At 42.4% G+C, this 21,494-nt stretch overlaps 1 protein-coding gene across 5 annotated transcripts in view; it reads right to left on the bottom strand.

Annotated features, from left to right (window-relative positions):
- Positions 1 to 21,494, bottom strand: part of FAM168A (family with sequence similarity 168 member A) — a 439,787-nt gene that overhangs the window by 77,315 nt on the left and 340,978 nt on the right. For all 5 annotated transcript variants that reach the window (XR_012642790.1, XM_074979688.1, XM_074979517.1 and 2 more), the window contains one exon: positions 2,222 to 2,302. Coding sequence is in view for 4 of the 5 variants with exons in the window: in XM_074979688.1 (XP_074835789.1) it covers positions 2,222 to 2,302 (81 nt within the window). In the remaining variant the exon portion in view is untranslated. The remainder of the gene's footprint in view (positions 1 to 2,221; positions 2,303 to 21,494) is intronic.

Raw genomic sequence — 21,494 nt, 5'->3', positions numbered from 1 at the left:
TGATGTTCAACTGGAAGGAGAGTGCTTGAGAGGGGGAACATGCACATACTCGGCTGGGTCATTGGTTCCCTCCTCTTCAATGTCACACACTATCCTCCCAGAGCTCCAACGTGCAGAGCCTTCCTCGTCCTCTCCTGGCCTGTCTCAGAGACTCTGTATGCGCCTTCTGGTTTTGCTTGGGGCTACAGGGTGCAATTGCTATTTTTATTAGCCTCTTTTTGGGACAAGCACATTTCCTTTCCTCAGTACAGATCAGGGATTACCCCAAAGTCTGTCTCAGGGTCCTGTACATTTAAATCCTGACTGTGTGCATCATTCTCCTAAACTGATGCCTTATCCCAGCTGTCTAACACTCTCACCTGATGCAGATAACAAGTCTAAAGAGCATCATCCTGTTTGTCCTCTTAACTCTCAAATTATTACTTGAGACAATCTCTTTACCAAGCTTCCCCAGGTCACTGTCTGTCATATTGTGCTGCTGTGAAGTGAGTCTGTGCTCACGAAAGCTCATGCTCAAAACTTTTCTGTTAGTCTATAAGGTGCCACAGGACCCTTCGTTGCTGTCTGTCATAAGCACCTAGCACACAAGGTACAACCTGTAATTACGTGGTAATTACACGTAAGCTGGATGGAAGCTTTCTGCACACTGCTTTTCCACTGGAGAATGGAGCTGAGAAACCCAGGGCTTATTATAAACAGTCTGCCTCCCAACACAGACTCCAGGTCCCTCTCTTCCTCTCCCTCTTCAGTGCCCCCAACTCCAGTTCCTTGCTTTCACCCTCATCTGCCTACTTCTTCCCCTGCATCCCTACTTCTTTTGCCACTGGTATTTCCCATGACACCAGTCACCTTTGGCTCCGTTTCCTCCATCGTTTCCAGCTCACCCATCCCCATTATTTCACCCTACCCCAGGTTCCTGCTCTGCTCTGCTCCCACCAACCCCTCCAGATCCATGCTTCCACCACCACTACAAACACCTTTCCCCATCACCCCATCCTCAGCAGGTTCTACTGTCTTTCCCTGCCCCCTATGCCCTCTCAAAAGGGTTCCTGCTCCCTCCCAGGACTATGACCTTTAGTTCCTGTCCTTCTTCCTTCCACCCTGCCAGTATCACTGTAAGAACTACTTTTCAGCTTAAATAGCCAACAGATAACAAACAAATTATGTACAGTACTTCAAAGCTGCTGGAGCTACAAAAGGAGATATTGCATCTTCTTATGCTTTGCACTGCTTATATTACATTGTACGTGAAGCAAAAAATAAAAAAGGGCCATCTCCCGAAGCCCTTATTTAGCCCCTGATTCTGCCATCCTCAGTCACATTGATTAGATTCTTGCTGAATGAGTATCTCCCCTGAAATCTATGAGCCTGTTCACAGTGTACGGAGCTAGCCGACATCAGTAAATATTTTTATTTGTTCCACCTGAGGCCCTCATTCAAAAAACCTCTTGAAACAGATGCTTAACTTTAAGCACATGCCTAAGGGATTTCTTGAACTGGAGCCTAAAGACAATATTTCACAGGCTCCAAGGAGAACCACCGTTTGAGGAAGAACTTCAGTGTTTGGGCTCAAAATGCAAGTGGTTTGTTTAGGCAAGAAAAGTACTTCATAATATTCAAAATGAGTAGGTCCTTGCTAATTTGCACTCCCAACGTGCCAGAACTTCAGTGAGAATTAGTAAAATTTGCTAGTTATCGACTGAGCACACACAGAGGAAAGGAAGGCTAACCCATAATACCATGCAGTTCTGTTTTAATTCTCTCTTGATACTTTTGACAACCTTCTAGAGATGAAGGATGGTCCACTGACTGGGATTCTAGCCTAGGCCTTGGAAGACTAGGGTTCAATTAATTGCTTTGCCACAGATTTCCTATGTGAGCTTGGGCAAGTCACGTCCATGGTTCACTGTGACAACAGCACTGCTGTGCCCCCCAGGGCTATTGTGAGGATAAATACAATAAGACTGTGTGGCAATCAGATGCTACAGTGAGGGGGGCCAGAGACATACCTGAGACAGATGAAAACTGGGAAACATTTGATAACACACTTTGTGAAGTAAGCAGAATGCTTACTACAGCCTGGGTACTATTAAATATTTGCTGAAAAGCCTATGGAAACAGCCGGATTCTATGTGCCAGTTAACAAAGGGCAAATGAGTGAGATCCTCTGGTATCCTTAAGTGTGTCTTGTACTGCTGCCAGAATGAAAAGTTGTATTTACCTGGGGCATAGCCAGGGCTGCTGGCTGGATACATATTCGGATTGTAGGCAGGGGCAGCTGTGGGATACCCAGCTGGATAACCTGCAGTGAGAAGGATAGAGAAATACACTTCTGTCAGTAGGAGTAAGGAGCAAAGAGAGCACCTAGGAGAAAAACAAACATTTGTCTAAACAAAAGGATGCTTGGCACAGCTGAGATATAAAGCTGAACATATATTGCCAGATGGGCAGGAAATGTACAGAGCATGGAACATACTGCTAGCTTTCCTTTGTCAGCTGCAATACTGAAATACCATTGCCCTAGAAACTGAAGGCAAATAATCACTACATTAAAGAACACGTTAATATTCAGTGTGTTCCATAGAAAATGGTTTTGCAGAACACTACTGCTACTAAGTTGCTTGCAGTGACACATTAAAATGATGTATTAGTCTTACTGAATTCATGACTGGAGTACACATATCTTCATTTTGCTAAACAGATATAATTGAATTTAGAAATAAATCTTAAATTAGAGAATTAGATTTCCAATCTTGGTTAGTCCTGAGCTCTGTTCCCTCTAATTTTTTTCCATCTATGTGCAGAATAAATTTTGTTACAGGCACTGAGGTATGTACAGATATGCACCACCAATAGAAACACATGCTGTCGGAGGCTGGGAATTCTCTGCTAATCATCTGGGTGGCATCTGAATCTCTCCTGGGTGGCAGCCCAAGCATTCAGCTTAGCGTACATTGGTCCTAAGACCTCTCTACTCTCACTGGGAACTGTGAGAGCACTATATCTTGAAGCAAAAGCTCAGAAGTTTATTTGATTTAACTTTTCCTCACGATCAGCAGAGTTTTTATAAACCAGATTCTCTTGTTATGGGAAAACTAGAGATGTGGCATGAAAGCATGACAGATGCTGGGGCCACTCATCACTTGCACAACTATCATTAACAGGAGATACCCAATTATCTGCCAAGCATCCTAGAAAATGACAAGCAAGACAATTGTACCATTTGGAATGAACAGGTAAGGTGACAGGTTTAAACGGGCATTTTAATAATGGCTGCAAAGGCTCCGTGTTCGATCAGTGAGGCGCATATGTCACAAAGAATCTACAGGAAAATAATTTTAAAATTTTCATATTTTTGAATTAAAAGCCTCATTTTGCAATTCTTGCAGCGCAACTGAAATCAACAGAACCTGAGGCTCTCCACTTCCTTGAAAAGCACTGTTTATCGCACTCCTGGAAATCACTCTGTCACTTGCTTTCATCAATGTATGCAAACACATACAATGCATATGACCAGCAGCACGTTTTCCTTAATACACTACCATATTATTCCAAGTTCTCCTTTTCCATCTGGAATTCAACCTGCTGGGGACTGGTTGGCGTGTTGGGCTTTTTTTAAACTACCACAATTTTGGGCCCTTTCACAGACTGAATACTTAATTCCAACTAAGTTACATTCTTTTTGGCAAACACCACGTATGGTTCAGCAGCATACAGGTTTACTGCCTGCTGGACAGTGATGTTGTGTGTAGCTGAACCTCTGCCACCCATTTTCCAACTAGGTACTTATATTACAATGGCCTTCATCTTAGAGGTAGGAGCTGTTCTACGGAGGACACAAGGAATCCTAGGAAGTGTCCTACACAGAACTGACAGGCAAGTAACCAGCAAGTCTCGGAAAGGGGCAGTTCATAAAATATCATAATTTTCCACCCACTTTTAAAATAAAACCAAAATTTATCTTTACTCCCCTGATCTTCCCTCACTGTTAAAAAATGACTTTGCCCCAAACTTCCACAGCCTTGACTTCACATATGCAATGCTCATGCTTGTACTAGTGACTTGCTGTAATTCCATTTCCATGTCTAGTGCAGCGAAGATTTTTTTTAAAGTTAATTTGAATAAATTTAATTCAATAGTCATGACCACTCTACTGGAATAAATTACTATATGTTCTACCCTCTTATTTTCATCAGTATTACATTTGGCTTCTAAATCAGGTTAATTATAAATTGCTATCATTAATGCTAGATATGCTGAAGCTTAACAGATTTCCCCCCAACTTATATATAAAACCACGTGGTTGATGTGTTTGGGAGTATACAGGATTTTAGCAATCAAGCAGCTTTTAGGAACCTTATTTATAGATTCAGTGATTGCTCACAGAACCCTAATGAGACAGAAGTCAAGTCAGAAACATCCACACTTAGTGTCACATTCATTAAGATTTATTTTCTCTATTTTTTTAAAAGTACCTTTCTCCTCCGCTACCACAGCCTGTTTTTAGCTATTTTTTTCAGGATGTTAACAGCATCCATTGTACATCAAGTGCCCAGGTCTACATATATTCACGTACTGTGGGACAGACTGGGCCCTGAGTACCTTTGAGCTGTGCAGAAGGGAAGGAGAGTGTCACCTCTGCAATACTGACCCCTGCACCCCAACTGATAGCCTCTGTGGCTCACAAAGTGCCAAGCCAGGGAACATGCCAAGCCAGTGGGCTACAAAGTCAGCATCTCATGCCCAGCTCCAATTAATGTTTATTTATACAAAGTGAAGAAGTTTCACCATGAGAAACTACAAGCAAGACACACTATCTATCTCTTCCTAGCGGTCACTCGATAATGAGTAGGACACCTTCATGTCACCCTCCTATTAGTGAGGCTGTTGATGGCCGATCAGCCCAGTTCTGGAGCCACGGATCTTAACACAGTGCAGCCAGTTGTTAGTAGCTGTTGGAGGGGCACAGGGCAGTTTTTGATAGTCTTTTCTTCCCCTCTGTCTCTCCTCATCTGCACTGCAGTGGGACCTCTCAAATTGTACCACGCCCTCACCGATTACCTTTCTCCACTGTGGACAGTATTTGGCAAGGTTCTTCCAAGTGTCAGCACTGATGCTGCACTTTTTCATGTGTGCCTTCAGCATGTCCTTATATCGCTTCCTCTGGCCCCCACTGCTCCTCTGTCCCTCCTCCAATTTGGAAAACAGAATCTGTTTTAGGAGGTGCTGATCGGACATCCGAACCACGTGACCAGTCCAACGAAGTTGTTTATGATTGACAATGTCTTCAATGCTGGTCATGTTCAACTCTTCCAGGACAATAGTGCACTTGTGCCTATCCTCCCAAGACATACTTACGATTCTCCTGAGGTAGCATTGATGATATTGTTCAAGTGCCTTCAAATGATGCTTGTAAGTTGTCTAGGTTTCACATGCATATAGTAGTGTTGGAACAACCACAGCATGGTATACAAAGAGTTTTGTCTTGGTATAGATGTTCTGGTTCTTGAAGACCCTCTGTTTCAGGTACAGGTGAAGGCAGAGCTTGCACAGCTCAGATGATGCTGGATTTCTGCATCAGTGTTGACTTTGGCAGAAAAGATGACTTCTGAAGTATGGGAAGTGCTCCACATTTTCCAGCAGTTCTCCATTGACTTCAATAGTTAGTCCATGAGACTGTCCTATCAGTGAAGGTTGGTGGAGCACCTTGGACTTTTTGAAGTCCAGTGTGAGGCCAAGAGTCTCATATGCTTCAGCAAAGGCACTTAAGATGGTCTGAAGGGCTGTGGGAGAAACAGCAACAACCACGTTGTCATTTGCTTACCGGAGCTCCATGATCGAGGTTGTGGAGGTCTTGCTTTCAGCCTTCAATCTCCTGAGATTCAAAAGCTTCCTGTTCATTCTATAGACAATCTTCACACCATCTGCAAGCTTGCCATCAATGAGGTGAAGGATCATGGTGATGAAGATGCAGAACAATGATGGGGCAATGACGCATTTCTGCTTGACTCCCATTTTGACCTCAAAGGGGTCACTTTGGGATTTGTTGTTGCTCAATTCTGTGGCAGTCATGTTATTGTGAAGCAGCCTTAAAATACTAATTAATTTTTTGGGACAGCTGATCTTTCAGAGGATGCTCCATAGGGTGCTACAACTTACTGAGTCGAATGCTTTGGTCAGGTCAATGAAACCCATATATAAGGCTTGGTTTTGTTCACCACATTCTTCTTGATCATCACTGCCCAGCAACTGCATGTCCAATGTTCCTTGGAATGATGAGAAGCCACAGTGGGATTCTGGGAGAATTTCTTCTGAGAGTGGCAGGAGTCAGTTTGCGAGGATTCAAGCTAAGACCTTCCTTGCTGTTGCCATGAGGAAGATGCCATGATAGTTTCCACAGTCTGACACACAAGGAAGACGCACGCTGGGTTTATGACTACACAGAAAAGGTATTTCAAAATAATGGCTCTTATATTAAAATATTTTTGCTAGTGTCTTAACAATGCAACTACTATCAAAATTATTTCAAAATAGCAGATGGTTTATTTCGAAACAGGTAAACCTCATTCCATGAGGAATACTGCCTATTTCAAAATGGGGCTATACAGACAGGGAATAGAGCCTATTTTGAAATAAACCACAGTGCATTCAATGCCTCTGTTTCGAAATAGGCTCTTATAGAGTGTAGACACATTGTTTCAGAATAAGGTTTACCTGTTCCAGAGCTTCCCTGTAGTGTAGATGCATTATTCTGGAATAGCTTATTTTTGAATAATAACTCCAGAATAAATTATTCCAGAATATTTTCACAGTGTATACATACCCTGGCTGACCACATACCCTGGCAATCAGGGTTTACTCTTAAATCATAACTCAACCAATTTAACATGTATAACATTCAGCACGGACAGGCTATAAGAAGTTCCCAAACAGCAGCAAGAAACTGTTGGAGTAGGTAATTAAAACAACAACAACAAAAAATAGTCTCCAGAGCCCAGACAGCTTTACCCTCTGCACAAGTTAATCTAGTAGGGCTCAGTGAAGGTTACCATGGTCTATGAGCAAACTCTGGCTGCCTCCTTTTGGAGGCCACTTCCCCATTAGCCTTAGGCAGGGCAGTTTGTACAGATCCTGCCCTGTGTGTCTTTCCACTTCCTTGTCTCACTGACCCCAACACTCCTTTTCAGATTACTCTCATCTGCCCCCCCCAACTCCCCAATCTATGCAGATGCCTTCAAGGAGGAGGGCATGACAGTTACTCATTAATATACCCGTTTTATGCATTCTGACTCCAGTCAATTGTGCTTGTTGCCTTACAGAAAACAGGTATGGGTTCCGGTCTCCCCTGCAGTCCTTTTATATTTCATTTCCTAATAGGCCTCCCCTACTTCAGGGGTCCTCTTCAATCCATTCCACCCTAATGACCCAACCCTTCCACGTTAATTGTCCTGGCTGGAGGTGTCAAATTGACTCCAGTTCACTGTCTGTCGTTAAAGAGAAAAGGCACATATTTCATATAACAACCTCAACGCTATTTCTATTATATAATAATAATACCACCTCTCTCTGACACCTTGCTTTCATTCACTGAGCTGCAAGCACTTTGTAAAGGGGTTCATGGTCATTACCCACACTTACCAGATGGAAAACTGAGGCACACGAAAAAGTCACTTGCCCACAGTCATCTAGCACACAAACAGCAAAGCTAGGAAGAGAACCTACGTCCTATGTCCAGTCCAGTGTTCTAGCCACTAGGCCAAACATGGCTATCTTAAATATGACCTATGGCAGGTTAAAGTGAATTCATCACAGGCCAATGGAAGACATTTATTTGTATCATGGCAGAGCCTCGTTCATGAAATGTCAGGCTTTATTCCTATTCTACATCTGCTACGTTAATATCAACAAGAGCACCTTGTATCACTGTCTTCCTCTCCTGTGTGTTCCATACTCAGCAGGTGACATTTTGCTCTTATCTAGACTTAGACTGTAAGCTCTTTGGGCCAGAAGTTGATTTGTTCCCAATTGTAAAAACCCAGCACAATAGGGCCCCAATCCTGACTGAGTCATCTGCAAACATTGCAATGCAAATAATATAATGGTACATGAATAGTACAACAAACATTGACTGAATGTATATTCTCACGTGACTATGTTTTGAAAAGATGCCACCTGCTCTCTTTGGCTGTGGCTAAACTTGGCCAAAACTTTGAAATGGCCATGCAAATGGCCATTTCGAAGATTAGTAATGAAGCGCTGAATTGAATATTCAGCGCGTCATTAGCATTAGGACGCTTCTGGCCGTGGCACTTTGAAAGCGCTGCTTTTGAAAGCGCGCGGCTACACGGGGGTCCTTTTTGAAAGGACCCCGCTCCTTTTGAAATCCTCTTATTAGAGGAACAATACTAGAGGAATAAGGGGATTTCGAAAGGAGCAGGGTCCTTTTGAAAAGGACCCCCGTGTAGCTGCACGCTTTCGAAAGCGGCGCTTTTGAAGTGCCATGGCCGGAAGCGTCCTAATGCTAATGAGGCGCTGAATATTCAATTCAGTGCTTCATTAGTAAACTTCGAAATGGCCATTTGCATGGCCATTTAAAAGTTTTGGCCAAGTGTGGCCACAGTCTTTGGTACATTTCCAGCAATCAAATATTCTACAAACATGAAAAAGTGCAGCATTGGTGTCGACACCTTGAAGAGCCTTGCCCACAACCGTCCCTAGTGGAGTGGTAATCCAGGTGGAGGTGGCACAATTTGAGACATCCTGCCACCGTGCAGACAAGGAAAGGCAGAGAAGAAGAAAAAAGCAGCAAAAACTGCTCACACCCCTCCAACAGTTACCAACACCTGCCCTGTTGCTGGCAAGAGTAATTTAGGTTCAACACTGGGTTCTCAGAGTACAAAGGTACAGACCAGATAATTGGTGACACATGCAATTTATTGCCTGACAAGTATTAAACAAATCCCTTAACTAACAGTTTCTCAAGCATAACAGGAAAGCAACATTTACATCCATTCAGCAACAGGGGACTCCTAACAGTTGTGGATGGGCAGGAGTTCTTCTCACAGTTCCGAGGCACCTGTGCCGATGCCCATCGGTGAAGTCCAAATTGCATTCATTTCTGTGTGGCTTACATAGAGTTCTTTTCTGCCTGGTCAGGCAGTTGCTCTGGTTACTCATTATCATTTAAGGTATTTGTTTTAATTGTCCTTTTCTGGTACAACTTTTTCTTTTTTGTCCCATTTTGCTTTCATGAGACTGTTACATCTGGTTACACAAGACCATAGAATCATAGATCATCACATTTCTGTTCTTTCCTTATCCACATATGTTTTGCTACCATGGCACCATCACTTATCCTGAGTAGGGGATTCCCTCATACATGCTCCTGGCTCATCTGGTATGGGGAAGTGCATACCAAACCACCCAAAAGCTGTCATGTACAAGGTTCTTCCGCAGTTAGCCCCTACATGCCCCTTCTGTGATAAGACTTGCATCATCAGAATTGGGCTGATCAGCCATCAACAGACTCGCAAATAGGAGGGTGACATGAAGACATCCTACTTGTTATCAAGTGACCCCCCAAGAGAAAGAGACTACACACCTACCGTAAAAAAGCCTCTCTCGCTTCAAAGGCCTTTCAGAAACAAATCTTGGACAAAAATTTTCAGTTAGGCACCTAAAGAAAAAGGCCCCAAACAAAGCAGACTACTTTTACTTTGATGGTTATTATAGATGTAGGTGTCGAACACTAGGGGCCTATAATTGGAAATGTTCGGCATATATTTTTAACTGCATTTCTTTGAATTTATTGCTTTAATAATTCAAATAATTTGAAATTATTTAAAACACATAGGTTACATCTGCAGTAGCCCAAATCTTCGAAATGGCCATGCAAACAGCCATTTCAAAGTTTACCAACTTCAAAATCCCCTTATTCCTAGGAATAAGGGGATTTTGAAGTTCCCAGGGCCCTCTCGAAAAGGACCTCTGTCTGGACAAGCCGCACAGCAGTGAAAAGCGGCAATATCGAAGAGCTGTGGCCACTGGTATGCTAATGAGGCACTGAATATGCATTTCAGCACCTCATTAGTAATCTTCAAAATGGCCATTTAGAAGATTTGGACTACTGTAGATATGGTCATACAGAGACAATGTGCTAGAGGATATTGTTATGTGTTTTGATTTAGTCAGGTTTGTCTCCAGTCTTTTTTTAGTTAACACACCGAGTTCTTCATTTTTACTTTGAAATACAATAAAATTATGACCATTTAAACAATGATTTCATTTCAAATAAATCTTTATGTTATCAAGGAAATTCTAACAATCTCACCCATACAAGAACACATTTGACCTTTGCTCTAATCCTTCTTCTACCCCAAAGAAATCAGATCACACATAACTCAATAACTTTGTAAGCCTAACCTCCTGCAACAAATAATTGCCTTTTGTTTATTACAGAAAAGTGGGAAGAACAATTTCTGCTTTGTTCCTACTGCTAATACTGGAAGATGAGAAGGTCTCAGAATCCAAGGCAGTATGGTCTAATGCTGTTATATCCAACATGTAAGTCACTAATGTAGATATCTGGCTGGTTGAGAGTGGCTAGTTGGCTTGAACGATAAATATATTTTCAGAATAAGATTGTTAGTTCACTACCAGCTTGCTTCCAAAGCGGTTGTACACCAGCAGTCTAGTGACTCATCAGGCAGTTTTGCCAACCCTACACGTATAATTGATGTTTTCCACTTTTTCTCTGAAACCATGACTACATACTTACTCCTCTGAAACAGAGAACGCTGAGATGCTCAGAACAAGAAGTGCTGAGGCTTTAGAAGCAAACCAAAATAGCACACGTTTTGCAACAAAATCATGAGAGCAACACTGTGGTGGCCTGGGTTCTGTTCCTGGGTCTCCCACTGACTTCCTGTCTGACCACAGGTGAGCCACTTTCCCTCTCTATGATTCTGTTTCCTCTCACACCCCACCTGTCTTGTCTATACAGGCTCCAGTCCTGCACAGAGAACTGTGTGCATGAATGGACTGTTGCCCCAATGGGGAGGCCTGAATGACTTAAATGAGGATCTGTGGGTTCAGGACCCTAAAATGTAAGCTGTTTAGGGGCAGCGACTGCCCGTATAACACCTAGCACAATGGGCTTCTAGGGTGCTGCTAATACCAACATGAGCACTAAGAGAATTTGGGGGGAATATGTCAAGTAAAATTTCATTCCATTCCTTAGAGAAGGAAAAGATTCTTTTTTTAAATTTTCATTTCCAGTCATTCTGAAAAAACAATCCACTATCAACAGCAGCAAAAAGCTCAAGAGTCATTTAATATTCTCCCTGCAGAGAATGGCACCAGAGAATTGAGAAACACTAACTGAACCAGTTTAAAAATTAGGATGTAATAACTGGCTGAGTAAAATGAAAAGCACTCAGGGCTGCAGCACTTACATATGTTTTAAAGCTGGCTTTTATTTTTCATGTATTTCTAAATGTTTCTATAAAATTATTCCTATCTCTGCTCTTCATTATATTCTCCTATGCAGTATTGTCTTTGATTAATAGCTCAACTCCCAACTGCCCAAATCCCTCCATTTTACATAACTTTTTAACACGCACGCTTTGGAATTCTGGCCATAAATCACACTCACTGGCGGACAGAGTCTTCTGACTGTTTTCAAGAAAAAGGAACAGCTTGGTCTGGCTCAGCTCCTGAAGGCTATGTCACACAGTGGGTCTCTCAAAATAGCTGCCCTGCGCCTATGCAATGTGCCAGTCATTTTGAAATATTTTTTGAAATAACGGGCATGCTGTTTTGATGCCCCGTACACCTCATCTCAGGAGGAGTAAGGGGTGCCTTGAAATAGTGCTTTATTTTGACGTGGTGCCATTTAGACAGCACCACATGCCAAAATAACTTATTTTGAGTTTAGGCTGTCACGTAGATATACCCAAAGACTATACAGAATACAACAGTTTGCTTATATTCCAGCCATGTAGTTTACTGCCTACACACAGACAGATGTGCTTAAATTTATACATGTGAAGACCAGCACCAATACCCTCCTCATTCTGATATGCTGAGCTTTGCGGGGTAGTGAACAGCATATCTGGATGGTGCATCTAAGACATGTCTCATTCCATTTTGCTGACCTCTAACATTGCTCCTTGGTGTTTTTGTGTTGACTACCAGCTGTCCACCAGAGCAGTGTTTTCCAAATGGTGCTCCGCAGAACCCAGGGATCTCACGCAGTGAACATAAGGGTTCAGTGAGAAAATTCCATCACAATAACACATGATTTAAATAAAAATAATATAATAAAATAATAATAATAATAATAATATTTACGCATTTATAAATGTTATTTAAAACAATTTTAATTTGTGTTTGCCACCATAAGTGTCCCTGTGTAATACCAGCTTAGCCAGAGAGAGGGGACAATGATATCACTACTCAGCACTGTGTGTGCAGCCAATCAGTGGTGCAATTGCCTGTTATGTAGCACCGTAAATTCCTGTACTCACTCTATCAAATCTATTACATTAAATGTGATTTTTGTTTTTAAATATGGGCAATTAAATTAAATGTTGATCTCATGACCTTGTTTAGCATTTGTTTATTACTATTATTACTTATTTGTGACCTACTTTTTCAGCTCCATATGTAAGACTAATTAGGGGTTCTGCCAAATTCTTTCAAGTTTAAAAAGGTCCCATGGCCAAATAAAATTGGGAAATACTGCACTGGAGGCATTTCCTCAGAGGCCACTGAAGTGACTCTGCACATCAGCAACAAAAAACCAGGATGACAATCTGCTGGGAATTCAGAGAAGAAGAACAGAAAAGATGTGGGTAAAAGGCAGATGTTGGAATAGGCTTGAGAGGATTAGAATTTACTGGTAAATACTGATAAAAATTGATTTCACCATACACACGCACAAAATGATGAAAATGTATTGCCATCAGGAAGAATCAAAACGTACAGACAGGCAAATTTAGAACTAATCAGAGTTTGATTTCATACTATTTACTTTGTATGTTGTGACATGATATTAACAATTTGTGTTTTTAACGGTTATAAAAATAACTTTTTGAATCTCAACTATTGTTAGTTATTGTTTGACCTTCTGCCATTGCCTGATCCCTCACATAACTTCCCAACAACTGTGAAAATGTAATCAATACAAATAATTTAAAAATGTGATTAAAATCCATCATTTTGCAAGACTGGGAACATTTAAAGACATAACACATGCTAAAATTCTTAAAAATAACCATTGATCTTATTCATGAATAGTATAAAAAATAAAAATTAGTTCCCCCAAGTCTGCTTAAAAGGCTAAACATGGGCAGCATGTGTTTGTGGCCCTGCATAGGGTAGAAAATTTGAGAAGGCAGTGAAAGCGATTTTTCTTGTGTGATCCAAAGGTTATATTTCTTTTATTTATTTAAACATTTGAAAGGTGCATACAATTTGCTAACACAACATCCCACAGTCATGTTTCTCCAACCATCTAAAATAAAACTCTCCCAAGTCCTTCTTGATCCTGCAATACACCAAAAAAGCATGGGAGACTGGCCTTCTAACTTGCCCAGCAGATCGGCAAGAGCAGATTCCAAAGGTCCAAACATGGGGCACAAATTCCAGGGGGAAAACATTCTCTGAAATCTCCCCACATTTGCTTTCTGTCATATAAGCCTGAAGGCAAATACCGGGAACACCTGAAAGTGCACATCACACAGCACAGAAGTCATGTACTCACTGCAGAAAACAGATTCCTGAATTCTGAACTAACTGAATGTCGGAAGTGTCTCAGTAATCCATTTGGAGGTAACAAAAGCCTGGATAACAATAATGAGGCCTACGCCAGTGGTTCCCAACCTTTTCGGTTACATGGCACACTTCAGTGAGACAAACAATTCCATGGCGCACCCATTCTTTTCAGCTGAATCAACTGCTCATAAATGTCACATATACTTACAATTACTATGCTTACAGTCTTACTAGAGAGGTTTGAACATAGTAGTGCATATAACAAGCTAAACAAGGATCAAATGGGAGGTTGAGTAAACAAGTATGGCTAAAATTCTATTCCTGCGGAGACGGAGCAGCTCCAGAGAGCAGGCTCCCCTCCCTACCAGCCTGAGGGAGCCAGGACAAGGCATTTAAACCAAATCCCAGCTCCAACAGGCTCCCGTCCTGCCTCCCTTCCCACTTGCCACAGCAGGGCGTGGGGGCAGGCTGTTTGGGTCAAGAAGCAGGATTTTAGCTGTCTCCCAGCACGAACAGGCTCCTGAGGGGTTGGTATTATCCCTTGTGGGAAGTGCCCATCAAGCGACCGTCTCAAGGGATCTCTCTGACCAGAGTCAATCCTAGGGGTGGGTGAGCTGGGTGGTCACCTGGGGCTGCCAATTTCATGGGGCTGCCGAAATGGATCAGCCCGTGCAGGAACGGAGGCAGCAGTCGCTTGCCATGTGAGGACTGGGGAAGGGCAGGGCCGCAGCTCAGCAGCCTGGCAGCAGGGGTGTGCTGCAGGTGGCCAAAGGTGCAGCAGGACTCCTTCTGCCCACCCCCACCCAGTGGCCCCCATTTGCCTGGGGCCACCAATTAGTTAGGACCAGCCCTGTCTGTGACCCAACCCATCATAGTCCCTATGTCACACTGAACATTAATTGAATTTAGGTTCTTTTGAGAATTCTACCCCAAATCACAACGTACCCTCTCCACAGTTTCAATTTCCCACAGTTGGGTACAATAGCTGTTTGTTTATAAAACTGATTTCCAGAATGTACCCTTTATTTTTTCAACAAGAGGTTTAGCTTTTCTGTTGGTTATTATCTGACTAGTGCTTTCATTGCTACAAGCAGACTAAATTAATTTACAAGACAAAATGTTCTACTTCACTCTTTCCCCTAATAATTCTAGAACAGTGATTCATTCCTAACAGCAGTTAATGTCACAAATGACAGATAATAAAGTCCCTTATCTAAGGACTGGCCAAGGCACTGTGTAAAATGATGCTTCGATCCATTCAACATCCATCACTGATGGCTCATGCTAGCCGTTGTTCAGGCGCTTCCTGCATTATCTCAACAGCCAATTAAGTACTAAAATTCTGTACAATGAAAACCCAGGCAGTCAAGCAAAACTGTATTCATTATGTAACTCATTGGTACAAGTGGAGTAATTCAGTGGAGCACTTTACTAATTCCCCCTTTAAAACTCTAAACATTTTATGCCAGTTTGTTTCCATTAAGTGACATCTTTTAAATTGCAATGCAACCAGAGTTCTTTTTTGTCTTTACTGTCACATATTCAGTTCAGGAATTTTAAGCCACGCCCTTTTTGCCTGCAAGTTACCTGCATATTACATCCTAAGGATCATCATGTAGCCGTTCTCATTCAATTACTTTCCAGAGCTATCTAGGAAATACTTAAAAGATTATGTATCTTTGCGGCATGCCTCATGACACAGCAAAAGCATGTCTCTTCATGTCCTCATGTGCTTCCAGTATACGACAGTTTGTTTTCCCACAGACTGACTGAGGATTTATGCCAGCAAAGGCCTCATATTTTGTGAGGCATGTGTGGGAATTTGGTAGTTGAGAAATTGCCATAGTGAAGCAGCAGGCAGGTTTCCTCACACAGCTCTGCCAAATCCTTTATAAGCTAGACGTGCAGCAATGCTCCCCTGAGCAGTGATTGCCAGTAGCATTGAAAGCACAAATAATGCACCTAATTGTGTAATGGTTTAGGGATATGGAGAAAACATATGCCAAAGACACCTGTGAACTAATTCTGTATTTGAAACCAAGTCTCCAAAGGTGAAGAGCTGTTACATTATGGGAAGGACTATCAACAGAGAATTAGTGCAGGTACTCTGTAACCATTATACTAGAGTCCACCAGTCTGGACTAACCAGGCTCCTTGCAAATGTATGGCTCCTTCCGTAACAGAGCTGAGGACTTGGCTCACAGCTGCTCCTTGTGGTGAGCTGTCGCTAATGGTCAAGCTCTGTTCTGGAAAACTGCAGTAGGAATTCAGGAGGAAATGGGGAGTTAAAGCCTTAATGATACATTGTTATAATACTTTTCATTGACATTTGATTTTACACAAGAATTTGCTTAGTTTACAATGTAAAGCCCCCACAACTCCCATAATACCATATGGTCTCAGTACCATCTCCCTGATCAGCCATTGCTGTTTGGCTCTCCCCAAATGATCCATTCCCCTGCACCTCCTGCTGTTTGGCTCTCATGAGGTTCTCTTGCTGGCCTTCTTCATCAGGCAGCTGGTGTAACAGCACTCCGGCTGCTTCTGGACTGGGAGCACTGTGATAGCAGTTCCAAGAAAGGGGAATGCAGGGTAAATTTTTCAAAAGCACCTATATTATGTAGGAGTTTAAGTCCTTTTGTCACCAATGATTTACACACTGAGGGTCCTTGATAAGTCCCACTGTCAGAAGTTGTTAAGAATACATTTAGTGCTATAAGAGGTCTCAAAGGGGTAGCTGTGTTTAGCTTCAAAAACAAGCAATCCTGTAGCACCTTAAAGACTAACTAGTGTATTTATTAGGTAATGAGCTCTTGTGGCTCAGACCCACTTCCTCAGATTTGGAGTAGACATTAGAATCCAGGGTTTATATAATAAGAGGTGGGAGAAAAGGAAGGAGAGGAAAAAAAGAGGTGGGGGGTGTCACTTGTCATTAATAGGGTCAGGCTATTGTATTGCTCTAGTGTTATTTTTTTTATTTCCCTCTTTCCTTTCCCCCCACTTCCGTGCTGTATAAACCCTGGATTCTTACTATTTGCTCCAATCTGAAGAAGTGGGTCTTACCCACAAAAGCTCATTACCTAATTAATACATTTTTTAGTCTTTAAGGTGCTACAGGACTGCTTGTTTTTGGCTATAAGATGTAGCTGAGTTGAGGAAGGGCTACTGCAGAATGGGTTATAAGTCTGCAAATTTACCATTGTTCATGGGCAAACAGCAGGCTCTGATAAAACATTGGGTCAAACTCAGCAATAAGACATTCAGGTATAGTTTAACTTGGCCTTTTATACTTAAAGAGAGGGCTTCTTATATTTAAATGAGTTTCTTTTTGTGGTACAATACACCCTGTCCATCATTCAGGCAGCTTCCCAAATGAAACATGTTTAGAAACAAAATCTCCATTGTGACAGTACAGAGTGGCCATGTCTACACTAGCCAAAAACTTCGAAATGGCCATGCAAACGGCCATTTCAAAGGTTACTAATGAACCGCTGAAATACATATTCAGCGCCTCATCAGCATGCAGGCGGCTGTGGCACTTCGAAATTGGCGAGGCTCGTCCAGACGGGGCTCCTTTTCAAAAGGACCCCACCTACTTCAAAGTCCCCTTATTCCCACCTGCTCATAGGAATAAGGGGACTTCGAAGTAGGCAGGGTCCTTTCGAAAAGGAGCCCCGTCTGGACCAGCCGCGTCAATTTTGAAGGGCTACAGCCACCTGCATGCTAATGAGGCGCTGAATATGTATTTCAGCGCTTCATTAGTAAACTTTGAAATGGCCATTTGCATGGCCATTTTGAAGTTTTTGGCTAGTGGAGACATAGCCAGTGAGTTCTACTATGCAGCTTTGATTGCTTTCCAGTATATGCTCTTAACTTCCTAAAACATGAGGCTGAAATCATTGTCTTTTATTTAGTTGGTCTTCTATGGAACAACTTCTGTTGGTGAGGGTAGAAGCTATGGAGCTTCATGAAGTCAGGCCTGTAACCACAGTTCCTGTAACCACAATCACAAATACTACTGAAACCATACATAAGCAAAATATTTTTGAAAATATAAAAAGTATTCACCAAGACAGTTTAATAATGAGAGGCAGGCACTCTGGTCATACACATTTGCATAGCAATCTGTGGGACACACACACAAGCTCTGTTTTTCAGGAATTAAGACTTCAAATGCAGAAGGCATTTGACCTGTCTGAGAAGCAGTTTAATGCTTTGAGGGAGGTCTGTGGTTTAGTTTTGGTTACTTTACATAGGTCTTCATATGCTATTGCCAGAATCTAGCCATCCATTTCCCACAAAAGTGTTCAAATCTCTGCACACTAACTATATAAACACAGTTGTGCAAAACAAAGGTAAAGAATGTAGCATTTTTAAAGTCACTGATGGTAATGAACACATTCATTCTTATGAAGAAATACCACCCTCTTAGTAGTGTTTCAAGTTGCATCAGCCCAAGAGGTTAAGTAAAATACTGTCCAAATGAGACAATATTCATCCAGGCACAGCTATTATTTGAAAAGATTAGCTATACCTCTGATGAACTACACAACTCTCTTGCATAGCATTTAAAGATTTGTTCTGTTTTTGTTCCATCCACTCTTTTAAACTTGTTAGCAGCAATGAGTCACTTCTTGCCCACAGGGTACAATTGTACAAAGCAGAGGTTCACATTTACTGATAGCAGACTGACAATGTTTGCTATACTGTTGTTTTTCCCATTTTTAAGTTTTGACTTCAATATGGAATAGCACAGGTTGACAAACTTTATGTTGTTAACATTATCACTGTACCACAAAACTATACTCTGTGTTTAAACAACAAGAAGTCCTGTGGCACTTTACAGGCTAACAGATATTTTGGAGCATAAGTTTTTGTGGGCAAAGACCTGCTTCATCGGATGCGTCTGATGAAGGGGGTCTTTGCCCACAAAAGCTTATGCTCCAAAATATCTGCTAGTCTATGAAGTACCAGAGGACTTCTTGCTGTTGCTGCAGATGCAGACTAACACAGCTACCTCGCTGAGCCTTTCACTCCATGTTTGTTACTACTATCACTAGGTCAAGAATGGAAACCGATTTTGTAGAAATTGTTGGGGTTTTATTACAATATTTTATAAAGGGGCTATTTATTAGTAATTTCAGTTACTTCAGAGATGTCTCTATGCACTCACTTCAGCAGTGAATTATGTTAAAACTCAGAAAGGAGTTCTTAGCATGGACTAAGACAGCCTACAGAGCTATTAGGTTTTAAATACCTTCCCTAGCTATATTTCATACTAAATTCCCCATGTAGACAATCCCATGATATATCCTTTAAGGAAACATGAAGCTGTGGGATGGAAAAAAACAGATTCGCTTCTGACCAACCTGTGATAAGCAGAGAAATCAGCCAAATGAAGCCAGTGGGAAGCTAGTGTCAGCCCCTGTGAGCTGTGTAGGGTGTCTTAACATCCAAAGATCTAAAGTAATCTCCCTCCAAGTATCAAAGAAGGGTGAGAGAGATGAGGTCTAAACTTCAGAGGAGAAAAGATGACTCTTTAGTAGCCTATCAAAAGTAATCTTTGGGAGCAGTTTGCTGGGATCCTTCTTTCGTACTGAGATCTTTTACAGGATCCGTTCTATAAAAGTCTAAAGACTGACATCACTTTTAAGGCTATGTCTACACTATGCAAAATAAGTCAACCACACATATGCAATTCTAGCTATGACAACTACATAGCTAAAATTGACGTATCTGTGCTTGGCTAACTTGGTTGTCCATAGTCGAGAAGGTCTCCCGTTGGCTTCCCTTACTCATCACATCTCATGTTCCCTGAGAGGTTGATTTTGTACATCCATATTAGATGCGTGAAAGTGAACCCTGAGAGATTGACTCTGAGCAGGTCAACCTGTTGGGGTAGTGCAGATGTAGCCTAAGGCTGGGTACTCAGTGTTGAGCAGCAGAAGCTGCCTCTGAAAGTAAAAGGCTGTGTCATATGGCTTCCTGTTAGTAATAGATGCAACCTGGGAGAGCCTCCCAGACTGGGTTGTGACTCTTACTTTTCATCTTTTCTAGAATGTTGTCCAACTTATCACTAAACAGGTCAGAGCTCTCAAAGGCAAATCTGATTAGTGTCTGAAAGTCTGGAGCAAGACATGATGTCCAGAGCCACACTGATTTCTGTAGAGCTATGCCAGTGTTCCTATCCCTGGCTGTTGAATTTGAGGTGTCATAAACTATCCTCACAGTGTGCCTGGCTAATGTCCACCTCGCAGCAACTAAGTTCTTTGCAGCTTCTCTTTTCTCCTCAGGCACTGAGTCCAGAGTTGAGTCTTGTAAGGCGCAGTTGGATTGTGACATAACAAACTACTAGGTGCCATACAGAAACTCCAGGAGGCCGAGAATTAGATATTTCTACCAACCACATCTAACCTATGCCCTTCCATTTGCCAGAGAGGAGATGTGGCTGCTTTGTTTAGACACTTCCTGAGAGTCATAAGCCAGCATGGAGTGAGTTGACAGATGCTGAAGCGAATATTGATGCCTTTCTGAGAGCACCGGGCACTTTCTACCAACCCCTTTAGAATGAGGTGGAGTAACAAAGGCGATAGCCAAATGTGCTTTGCTGGGCTACGCAGCAGAGGAAGGATGGTGAACATGATGATCCTTTGTCTACCACTCCATAATGTCAAAAAGAGGGTCAGATGAATCAGCTGCTGACAGGCCCGCCTGCAGAAGCGGGAGGTCTGGGGGAGGGGAGTATGGGCAAAAGGGGCAACTGCCCCATGGCTTGGCAATTCAAATGGGTCTAGGGCTCCTGGCCACCATGCCAGGCCCTTTAATTTGCTGCTGGAGCCCCTGGCAGTACACTCAGGGCAGCACTAAGGACTGGCTGTGGCTGGGGGTGGCACAGTTCAGGCAGTGCTGAGTTCCGGCTGCCCTGGCCCCAGCCCCACCCCTCCCCCCATATTCCCCAGAGGCCCAGTAATTCTGTTGGCTCCATTGGCTGCTGAAAATCTGCACCCATTAATGGCGAGCATTAGCCATTCCCCTCCTAAGCCCCTAGAGCTGTTTTACCTGGGGAATGTACAAAGGAAGCTCCAGTCTGGCCCTCGGGTCCTTGAGAATCATCCTTAATGGGGAACTGCTCCATTTCCCCTGAGGGACAATACTCAGACAGTACAATGACACTTGGATACCATGCAGTTGGGTGTCCTAGCTATACCTTGGACAGACACAGCTGTGGTTACATAGCCTTACTGTAGCCCTGAAATACATGATCCTGATACTATATGGTGCCTGTTTAGGCTTCTAAACTAATATGCTCTACTTGGGATACATAAATCAGAACTTGCCTTTCCTCTCTGCTTTCAAACCAAATGGAAACTTGCCTCTAAAAATCATGGTTAATACCTTCTTCTGTCTGGCCATCTCAAAGGTATTTTAAAGAACTTAAAAAATGGGTAGCACTGGAGATCATGGAGCTAGTGCAGGTGCCTTTGAAGTTCAGGACAACAGCATAAGCATTTTTGGCCTCTGAAAAGGTGAAGCTGGTACATGGGACAATCTATTTGTCATCAGTTTATATGATCACCACTCAACTGGTCCTGGCATCCTGGCTGAGAGTCTCCTCTCAAGAGAGAATTAATGGGGAGAGGCAGGTACTTCCAACCCCATAGCCAGAGGTGAGGTAGTACCTCCTTTTTGGCAAACTGGATATTAGCTGGATTTCCATG

This window comes from Carettochelys insculpta, chromosome 1, assembly GCF_033958435.1.
Source record: "Carettochelys insculpta isolate YL-2023 chromosome 1, ASM3395843v1, whole genome shotgun sequence".
Lineage (NCBI taxonomy): Eukaryota > Metazoa > Chordata > Testudines > Carettochelyidae > Carettochelys > Carettochelys insculpta.
The sequence above is the reverse complement of the archived record's forward strand: the minus strand, read 5'-3'. Positions and strand labels throughout refer to the sequence as shown.